We start from the raw sequence: 11,168 nt of genomic DNA, 5'->3' as shown, positions 1-11,168 counted from the left end.
AGGAATTACTTTATTTGCTATTTCCCTATCTACTGCAATTCCTCCAGCATTTCCTTCCGAATGGCCCATTACCCACAGACCCTGCAATTGGGAGGGTTTACTCTTGGAAAGAAAATTTGCTTCTACAACTTCTGAGCCATATCTGTTCTTCCCTTGGGCTTGGCCAATCTCAAGTGTTATTCTTCACTAGCTCGGGTTGCCCAGGGATGTGGTGGCTGCCCCATGGTGTCTGCCCCAACCCTGGCAGTGTTCAAGGCCAGGCAGGATAAAGCCTTGAGCAACCTCCTCTGGTGAAAGGTGTCCCTGCCCATGGCAAAGAGGTTGGGACTAGAGAACCTCTAAGGACCATTCCAACCCCTTAATATACTGTGAGACTGTGAGAAATGGTCCTGGAGAAGGAGTTTTAGGTGACTGAGGGCACTGAGTGTGACAGGTTAGCAGCATGGAACAGGCACACTGGACAGTATCTCTCTTCCCTTGCACCCTGAGTTAATGTGCAGGAGAAATGTTTCAGAGGAATAATAAAGTAGCCATCAAGGCAGTAAGTCCTCAGCAAGAGCAGCCCAGCACAGACTCTGCATGGCAGCAGCACTGCTGGATTACACCTTGTGTCGTGGCTATTTTGGTTTTCTTAATCCTTACTATTCTTAGTAAAGCTTTTGTACACAGCATTTCACTTCTCCTGTGATTACCTGCTCTAGTAAGGACTCTCGTTCATCAATGAGCTTTTTCGGCCTGTCTGAAAGAGAAAAGTGAAAGTTCAGTGATCTGATGGAGCCACACGGTTCAGAGTGCATCTGATATACACGACTGAACTGTTAAGGCTAGTGAAACGACTGATGAAGGTACTTATGCACATACCACAGGAAATGTGACAGACAGGGCTGGAAAGGGGCTGCAGCCAGGGGGGGTTATGTCATTCTCACAGAACATGCTTGTCACAGCAGAAGCAGCACCCAGCTGCATGCAAAAAGGCTAATCTTCTACGTTAGGTTAGCATGCAAAAACTCTAGGGTCAAAGACAACTGCAACACAAAATCTCACAGATCTTTTACAGTTTAACACAATAAAAATATTGTAAACACCTGTAATCAAAATAAGCACATTCTTAGCACTTTAAATCTTCCCTTCTTTTACATGGCAATGACATTTCATTTCCAATATTATGCTCAGAAAAACATTTGCCCATCAAATTATTTGTGCTTCAAAGACAACAGTCTGGTAAAACTTTCTTTTCTCTTCACAGTCAGTGCTCCAGGTCAAACATCAAGAAAGCAATCTGGACCAACTGTTGTGCTATACTTGCACTTGGAAGTGCTACAGATCAGCACATGGATGTGTATGGCATTCTTTAATAAGGTGCACACTACAGAATGAGACAACTGAAAAAAAGAACTAGGCAGTAATCAAATCACTCAGTTTTTTCCTTTCCCATTAAGGGTGAAAGCATTTCAGCAGGCACTCACACATTTTCTTATCACTCAAATCACCTCATTAGCAACCTCAGTTTGTTCAGGTACACCTCAAGCAGAAGTACACTGGAAGATCACATTCAAATACCCTTATTAGAAGAGGATCTATTGACCTCAGCTGGGACTTACATCACCAGTTTGACATGGAGGTCTATTTAGCTTGCCTCCCTTGCCAGCAAGCAGCCACCTGTGCAGAACCCAGGGGGCTCAGGGCTCAACTCCACAGCTAAGGTCTGGCCTGCTAATTAAATGGTTAAAATTCAAAGGTCACTCAAGAAAGAGGTCTTTTTGTAAAGGTAAGGAAAGCAATCGACAAATTACTGGTAAGAGCCTCGTGGGCTTTTATCAGGCAATTCTGTTGATAGACAGACTAAAACATTTTATAAAAGCTTCAAAAATATCACTTCACCTTTTGTCATTGAATCCTGAACAGGCCAAAGTGTTGTGGTTCTCCCTTTTCTTTTGTTAGCACATGAGGTTAAAGGGAATAAAGAGTCTACATTGAATCAACTAATGGGGGAAACATTTTCAAATCAAAGTTCCTCTAATGCAGCAGACATGTACAGTCCATCAGCTAGCAATAATGTGGTCCGTATTCCCCTCCTGGGTATCCAAACTCCCCCACACCAGCAGCCATACCAGAGCATGGAATAAAACTGTTTACCTTGGCTTCTGATGCATTACCCAAATACAGATCTTAACGACACATCCCAGGGCAGCAGTTCTGTGGAGTCATTTTGAACTTTCTCAAGTCCTATCTAGTTTTCTTTTTAGCCATTTGTAACACACCCAACATTGTTACACCTGAGCATTGATACGAAAAACAAAATAAGCAAAAACAACAAACAAACCACTTTTTAGTAAATATCCAGAGTAATCAAATTTTATAAGTATAAATCCTTTCTAAATAAACAAACAATCTCACAGATCTATAGGGGAAGAAAAGGATGCTTAAGACAAATGCTGTATAAGATGAAAGATGGAAATAAAATAAGGGTCAGTGAAGAAAGCAAGGAGAGCAAACAGCAAAAGGTTGGAGATGTTTTCCTGTGAGGGTGGTGAGACACTGGCACAGGTTGCCCAGGGAGGCTGTGGCTGCCCCAACACTGGCAGTGTTCAAAGCCAGGCTGGATAAAGCCTTGAGCAACCTGATCTGCTGGGAGGTGTCCCTGCCCAGGGCAGGGGGTTGAGACTGGATGATCTATAAGGTCCATTCCAGCTCCTAAAGACTCTATGACTCTATGAGACACTCCGACTTGGAGATAATGTTGGGAGTCACGGGTCAGCAAAGACGGAGAAATGGAGTTCTAAGGACTGCAAAGAGAATGAGGACTGATACAGAAGGAAATCTCTAGGCCACTACAAAATTAACCCAAACCTACTGACTCCAAGGGGGCCAAATAATCGACGTTGATCCTGAAAATAACTTAGTTGTAGTTTCCATTGACACAACCAGTGCTGTGCATGAGACATGTCTGGCGGAAGAATGGACACAGTAAGGAAGAACACCAGCTTCCCCCAGCCCTATTCCCTGTAAAATAGATGTTAGCAACTTGAGATGAGGCTTGAGCAACCTGATCCAGTGAGGAGGTGTCCTTTCCCAGGGCAGGGGGTTGGGACTAGATGATCTGTAAGGTCCATTCCAACCCCTAAATTCTATGATTCTATGAACCTTCAAATCTGATCTCACCATCGGTCCTGTTTCCCCTCATTGTGGACCTCTCTGCACCCCCCTGGGATGTGCTGGGAGCAGGATTTACAAGGCCAAGGCAAAAATCAGTTTCTTTAGTTTTGCTATCTCTGCAGTCACCTTAATTTTGCACTTAGGAGACATTTTCCAAAAAAAAACAAGGATCCAAGGACCTTGAGGTTTTTGGAAAGAGCAATCTATAGAATTAGGACACTGAAGCAGCTAATTAAAACTCTCAACTGTAACCATCATTATCGTTATTTCACATATAAAGCTACTACAATGAGTAATTAGAATGTGACATTCACCTCACTTAACTTTGGAAACAGGATACTCACTGTACCAGTTCTTGGCTTTCCTACACAAATGAGTTTCACAGAGGACTGAAGGGAGGAGATGGTGACCAATGTCTTCTGCTGCAGTTTGTAAGTTAAACAACTGTTCTCACTGCCTTGGTATTGCAGGTGACTTGAGGTATTCCTAACTAGGAATGATCCCCAAATCAGTCACAGATCCTCAATCTCTTCCCACTTGGAGGGGACTATGGCATAGGAAGCAGCTGTTTTTACCTGTATGATTCACATGACATGTGGCCTAGCAAATAACTAATCCTGATGCAAATGAAAGGAGTAAACTCTACTTGGAAGGTGGGAAGACATCCCATGAAATCACAGCAGCAGCCCCAAGCAGCTATTGAGAACAGCCTGCAAGAATCTGACAGAGTAGCAGGTTAGACAATATTCCTTCTCCAGATCTGTCAATTTATTTTGGATCATGAGAAAACAACAACAAAAACTATGGAGAAATGCCTTTCTGTCTTTCTCAGAAGAAGGATATTGCTGGGGACAGCATAGGATTTGGAAGACACTCAGCTTCAATACTGATTTTGAGGGGGACAGAAGGACTGTTCTCTGTAACAAAGGAAATATTGACCTTTTCACTACCTTTTTTGCCCTTTTCCAGCAAGAAAGTTTCTTCAGCAACTGCTTTTGAAAGCATTTCAGGCTAGCTCTGAATTCATGGCTATGAGCAAACCTGGGCTACAGGCTACACGTGCCACTAGGTGTGGACCAGAGAACTCAGGGTTTATTTGGGGCTAACTGATCCACAGAAGTCTAGTGCACTGAGTGGTGCTCATTGCGGCACACACCAGTTCCTGCTCAAAACAAAGCAGGAAACAGAGTAGCAGCAAGTATGAATCTTGATTTTAATTAATCTCACCATTTTCTGGCTTCACATTAGACCATGAAAAGAATGACTTTGCTATTTTGCTGCCTTTGCCAGTCAAAACCAGTGATGAAAGTGACAAGCTTGGTATTTTCTTCTGTTAGATGCTGCAGGGAAAATGCAAAAACCTGTTCAGTTGTGTAGCAGAAGATGCATTTTCTAAGTGATTCATCCTAAGAAACTGTCTCCTCTCCCTCTCTAACACCACATTTCACTCAATGCTAGCTCACACACTCAAAATGTACTCATTTAAGTAACATCTAGCAGATCCCTCTGTCTTCAAGATGATTTACCTGGAAGATCTGCTCCTCTTCCTCGATGTGCATATACTCAAGCAAGAAGCCAAAGAGATAAGGAAAACCATGACCTTCTCCTCCACAGTACTTGCCCAATTCCAGAAGTCAGGGATCAGGTGCCAACAGAAGTACCAAGCAGTTAATGTTCGAGGATGGATTTCTGGCACATCAGCTACTCTGCACTGCCTGTCCGTGTCCTGGCTCCCACCCTAGGTACACTGAGAGTGGGATAGAAGCTGGTACATGGACAGTTAAGACTGGAGTTGGCTTCTTGTTCTGTGACTTGGCTTTAGAAAGAAATTCTCTTACAGATGCTTTGTTTTCTGAAGTGGAAAAACTATTTAAAATCAGCTCATCATTAATTCCCTCACCCACCTAGAAGCATTTTTGTTAGAAACAAATTGGGATAAAAACCACAGGAAATACTGGCACATGCCTAATTTAACTTAGACTTGCTTGCAGAGCCATCTATAAGTACAGGTGAAGCCTGGTAAGCACATTTAATGACATACTTAAGTGTATTTAACATTTCAAAACCACTTTCAATATTAAACTATGTATGTAACTCTGTGTTGGAGTACAGCAGAGACAAATCTTTACATAAACACTGCTACAGGTTCATAAGCAATACTTTTAAGATCCATGACTTTTTGGACCAGCATTTGTGTAAACCCTTAAGAACAAGTGCTAATACTTACAAATACCACAGTGGATGTGCTGCAAGTTGGAGAGAAGCCATGTGAAAGGAGTTACAGGGTTACAGACCTGGTACAGGTTTACAGGTAAGGGTGCCATCACATAGCCAAGGTCCTCAAATCCCGAGGCTGCCCAGTCCCAGGAAGATCACTCTTCCAGCTATGTAGCACTATGCAACAAATTTAACAAAGCTGCAGAAAAATGGTTTTGAAACGATATGGATTTAAACAACTGTGCAGGTTTAGAAACAGTGCTCTGGACAGGGAATTGAAAGTATAAAATAGGTTTATTTCAATTATATACAGCAGTACATTTGGTACACATCTTGAAATTTTGCAGTCTGTCTGTACTCCACTTGGCAACATCAACACAAATGTGGCCCTTCTATAGCCCCCAGCACCCTCAACCTGCATCCCCTTGGGATGCACATTGCTTAAAACAACTTTAAATGAGTATTTATGTATGTAAATCATGCTCTTCCTCCCAGGCACTAGCAAAGAGGCAAGAAGAAATACACCAATGGAGTCCAAGTATCTAATTTGTGTCAGGAATTCAAAGCAATCCAGCTTTTCCAAAAGGAGGCTCGTACACAGAACAACAATTGTCTTTGGTCTGATATCCAGCAAGAGTTAAGACATGCAAAGTTATCTTTGTTCCAAAAAGGAAGAGGTAAGATTGTTTCAGAGATAAAAACATTCATTCAGAATCATAGTTTGCAAAAATATAGTGCAGTAAATAAACGCAACTTTAAACAAAAATCTTGGAAAAACAGGTATTTTATATATTCATATCTAGACAGCAATTCATATGAAACCTAAGCACACGTTACAGTGTGTATTGACACTCTCTTTGGGAAAAATGAAAAACTCAAGTGAGGCATGGTATAAAAGGCCTGTTGTGGTGCAAAGTGCCTAGGTGAAGTAAACGTGTGTGTGTATATATATATATATATATATATATGTTCATTTCAGCCAACTCAGACCTGGATGTTGCACTTTCTTCAAACTTTACATTGATCTTCCAAAGTGCTTAGACTAAGCAGATTCACAGTGCTCTAACTACATTTTGGAGTATGACCATATTAGAAATACACACAACATGGAATGAAAATAAAGATTGGTTCAAAGGCATTAATCATTCGGAAAGAAGTTTCAACATCAGATCAGTGTGGCTGATCTAATGAGTTCCTTCATGAAGTGTTAGTGTCCTTACTGTAGTTCTAAGTACAAGCAAGTATGTGCATAAATTCCCAAAGGTCCAATGCACATATATACACTGAAGACATCTATGATAGAGGCTACAAGTCATTTGGAGATAAACTCTTAACCTGAGACACAGCAAAACCAAACACACACATAATTTCTTGTGGCTAAGTACCTCAGCAGAGAACATAACACTTGCATCATTACCATTTACATACATTGCATTATAAGGAGTTACCTACAAAGAAAAAGCTTTAGGAGTATTCCTAAGGTCTGATGCCTTCTGCAAGGTGCATGGTTTTGTCCTGGGACTGATAACACGGCAGGGAACTCGGGTGGTCTTGAGATTCTGAACTTATGACATCGTACAGTCATCTCTGGATCGACGTTTAACCCTTCTACTACCCTGCAAATCCTCCTTGCTTTCATACTTGCTAATGCCAGCACTTTCCAAATCCTGTTCTGAAACATCTTCATCTTGTATTTTTTCCACTTTATTAGAATCTGATGCTTTGATTTCATCTTCCATCACATCAGCTTTCCCTAATGCTTCCCCTTGCAAGCAGCCTGTTTCTTCAGGCTCATTTTTGTTATGCTGCAAGCTGTCATCTTCGGTCAAGTCACCTTTGGTTTCCATTTTGTCTGTTCCTTCTCCGGCTCTGTTTGTGAGAGCAGTGTTTCCAACACCACCATGTGCTCCATTACCCTCTTCTTTCTGTGTAGCAGCTTTCTCTCCATCACCTGTTTCACCACATTCTAGTATTTGCTTTGACTCTTCATCAAAATCAAATGCATCACCATCATCTTCCAGGCTTTCCTCTCCTTCACTCTCCAATTTATCTTGTTCACTAACATTTTCATCCTGCTCAGATTTCTGTGCCAGGGAATTGTTAGCACCTTCCTCAGAAGCAAATTCCCCACCGTGGTGATTTGCAAGCTCTAACTCTTGTTCATTTTCTTTCAGTGTTTCTTTTTTGGCTTTGTTTTCAGTAGTCACACTAACATCTACACTTGACTCTGCTTTAGATTCACCTTCCACTTGTTTAACCACCTTCTGCACTTCACCTTCTAAAGGAATATTTTCCTCTCCTTCTGTACCACCTATTGTTTCTTCACTACATTGAACTGTTTGAACTTCTACCTCCGGCTTTAAGTCTTGGAACCATTCTGTCCTACTTTCCTTTCCTTTCCCAGACTCATCCCCTGGTTCCAATTTTGACTCCTTAACTTTATCATCTAAAAGACTTGGGTCTAGGATTGGGTCTACTTTCTTAATGTCCGTCCCTGGCTGTTCCTGCTGCAGGACCCTTCCTTCCACCTCAGCAGTACAGTCTCCTGCCTCCACAGCTGCCTTATCTTGCTCATCTGTTTCTGTAGAACCTGAACACTTCTCCAGTTCTAGTAATGCTTCATTCTCTCTGTCCTTCTCAGCTGTGACATCTTCCTGTTCGCCTTTATCTGGCACACTTTGTTCCTCTGACGCTGCTGAAGGACTGTCCTCTGAAGAAACTGGCTGGATGAATGCCTGATGTTCTCCACCTTCCTTTTCAAGTGACTCTGCTGGGACATTCCTGTCACATGACTCTGTCCCCTCCAAACCCATAGACTCAGTTTCTCTCAGCTGACCATGAACTGCATTCCCAACCTCATTTTCTTCTTCAGCTCTACCACCTCCTGTTTTATCAGTTCTTCCATCAGTGGAGTCTTTGCTTTCAACAAGGTTTTTCTCCAAGACATCTGTAGCCTTGTTTTCAGCACTTTCTTCTGAGTTCTGGAGTTCCTCTGGACTGGAACTCTCCACATTTCCCTCTTCCCTAAGCATGCCTGCCACTGCACCCTCTGGTAGCCCTGCCTGGTTAGAAACCAACTCACTGCTCTCACTTGCAATGTCAACTTCTTGATCCATTTTGTTATCATTCAGGGCATGGCTAGTTTTCACATCCTCTTGTTCTGCCTGTTTGGGTGCAGCTTCTCCCAGTTCGTGCTCTGTACCTAAGTCACTAGGCATTTCCTGAGGAGTCTCAAAAATCTGATGGCCTTGCAGAGAGGCCTTTGTCTCCTTTGTCCTTGCACTCAAGTCATGGTATTCAGCCTCTGCACTGTCAGGCTGCTGGACTGCTGTGCCTGTAGACTCGGTCACCTGTCTCAAATCACCTGTGTCATTATTATCATTTGAAGAAGTGCTCCCTGATACACATTCCATAAGGCTCTGAGCTTGCTCTTCAAGCCTACCATCTGGTAGCATCACTGTTGACAGGGTGTGACATTCTTCAGCCATTTTTTCTGTCTTTCCATTTCCATCAGCGTGCAATGTCTGTACTTCCTGCTCCTCAGACTCCTCTTTCTGTTCCTCATGCTCATTATTCTGCAAGATTTCTTTGTTCCCCACATCTTCCAAAATCTCATTTTTCACCTCCACTTCACTGGCTTTGCCTAAAAGACCATTGAGAAAGTTGAAGGGACCACACCATAGCACTTACTGCCCCACTTAAAACCCGAAAGAGAGAATGAATCAAAGAACAGGTTAATAAAAGATCAGCTTTTGCCAATTCTGTGAGGCAAAGTAGCAATTGAATTAGTAAGGGTCTGGGGGTTTTCATCAGTGAAACTCACCACCACCCTCTCAAAGCAAGAAATCTCTGGTGCTGGCTTGTGTTTTTGGAAAGGAGAAGATTGATGCTCTTGGCTGTGTGAATTACAGCTTTCGCAGAGAAGAGCAGCTGCTTCAAGCAGTGTGATTTAACAGCAGTACTTGCAGATGGACCTCTAAAGATTGTTTTTCTTCAGCAATATTCTCTACAACTTTAACCCTGACACCCCTCTGTGCACGTAGGAGTGTGTGTCTGATGCCACTACCATGAAGTCAGTAGTATTTTGCTCCTAATACCACAGGCATCAACAGTGCACATGACAGACACTGAACGTAAAATCTGATTGGCAAGCAAATGGTTCAGCTGTTTACATTACCAACACAGATCAAAGCTCAGGCAGTTAGTGCCACTTACAACCACTTCAGCCACTCAAAGGGATGGGGACTTCTGTGGGGGTTTTTTTTGTTGTAACAATTTTCCTTCAACTTATATTTAGAAGCAACAGGTATTAAAACAACAGCGCTTGTGGTTAGTTAGCTTTTGGCTCTATGTTGCACCTACTTAAAGAAAACAAAACAGAATTAGGAGATACAGAAAACATATTGTATTTAAAAATACACCCTTACCTTGGTTTCTGGTGTTCCATATTGTTTCCACACAGAAAGCGAGTGAGGAAAAAGCAGCCAAAAGCTCAAAGCAAGGTACCTTGAACTTGTGACACTTGGCTGCCTGCTGCTTTTTACTAGTATGTTCATTTAGAACAAACAACCCAACAAAGCAAAAATATTACATCCTTTCCTCACACTAGTGTCATAGTTCTCTGAGTGGCCACTGATTGCAACTGCATGAAAAGGTTTTTGCCAACCAGATTTCTCCCTCCTCATGCTATCCATGTCAATGATATTCTTTGGATTTAAGTGTTAATCTAACAAGCAAAAATGCTGAAGTGTTAATAATATTAACTGCCCAACAGCACAGGATACCAGGAACAAAGAGTTCATCCTTTCATGTGTTTTAACACTGCCCAGCACTGCTGTTCAAGCAGACACAGTTCTCAGGGATATAAATGAACCAACATATGAGTTTTTTATAGAAAACAATATGTGGGTTTTTTTTCCTGATTCTTTAAGAAATGTGCTGAAAAACACTGAACAAAAGTAGGATTATCCTGGGACAACTGTGAATGACTGCTATTTATCTGTAACAAAATATTTGTGTTCCATCCTTTGCCACCTTGAAGGGGAAACGAAGTTTGCCCTTGCAGGAAGCCGCACAACATAGTGGGAGTGATGATCAAGATCAAGCAGAAAAATGCACGGGAGGTGATTTGACAAGTAGCATGCTGCGTGATGTGTTAATTCTCCCACTAACGAATGCCCAAATCCAAGCAGAGATGAATGAAGGGATGACAGACAGGCAGGATGATTTGAAAGGATATACAGCACTTACCTAGCATCCCCTCCCCTCCTGTCTTTAATGCCTGAGCTGTTCCTGGAACAGTTTTGGAAGAATCCAAGGGTCCTTTGTTGTCCAGAATGTCTGATGTCTCCTCATTGGTGGGCACATCAGAGTCTGGGATTATTCCATGTTTCTGTGGAGCAAAAGCAATGCTTTAGAGGCTGCTGCTCAGAAAGGGAAGGATTGCCAAGTGCTCTTGTCCGTGATACTCTGAATAAACAATTGCTTCAATCATTCCATTCAACATGGCTGGAAGTCAGGGAAGAGAACAGATATGGAAGTTCTCAGTTTAGCCATTCTGACAGAAGGAATGTGATGCCAGCTCTTTTTTTTGTTTGGTTGGGTTTTTTAACCTAAATCTGCTGCATAAAATGTTCCTCAGAGAAGTGTCACCTCCAAAACAATTCTGTTCATCCTCCATTCTATACTAAGAACTCACAGTCAATAGTAGGGGGAAGGACTTTACATAGAAAAACCCTGAAATGGCAACTTATAGGCAACATGAAAATCAAGGTATTGCTAATGATTTAATTTTT

At 42.1% G+C, this 11,168-nt stretch overlaps 1 protein-coding gene across 1 annotated transcript in view; it reads right to left on the bottom strand.

Moving 5' to 3' along the window:
• Positions 1-11,168, bottom strand: part of LRRFIP1 (leucine rich repeat (in FLII) interacting protein 1) — a gene marked incomplete at its 5' end in the record, with an annotated part of 23,299 nt that overhangs the window by 4,263 nt on the left and 7,868 nt on the right. The window contains 2 exons of the mRNA XM_009078001.1: positions 693-739; positions 10,624-10,765. Coding sequence (XP_009076249.1) covers positions 693-739; positions 10,624-10,765 — 189 coding nt within the window. The remainder of the gene's footprint in view (positions 1-692; positions 740-10,623; positions 10,766-11,168) is intronic.

This window comes from Acanthisitta chloris, unplaced genomic scaffold, assembly GCF_000695815.1.
Source record: "Acanthisitta chloris isolate BGI_N310 unplaced genomic scaffold, ASM69581v1 scaffold15427, whole genome shotgun sequence".
Taxonomy (NCBI): Eukaryota; Metazoa; Chordata; class Aves; order Passeriformes; family Acanthisittidae; genus Acanthisitta; species Acanthisitta chloris.
Note: the sequence above shows the minus strand (reverse complement) of the source record. Positions and strands in the feature narration are given on the sequence as shown.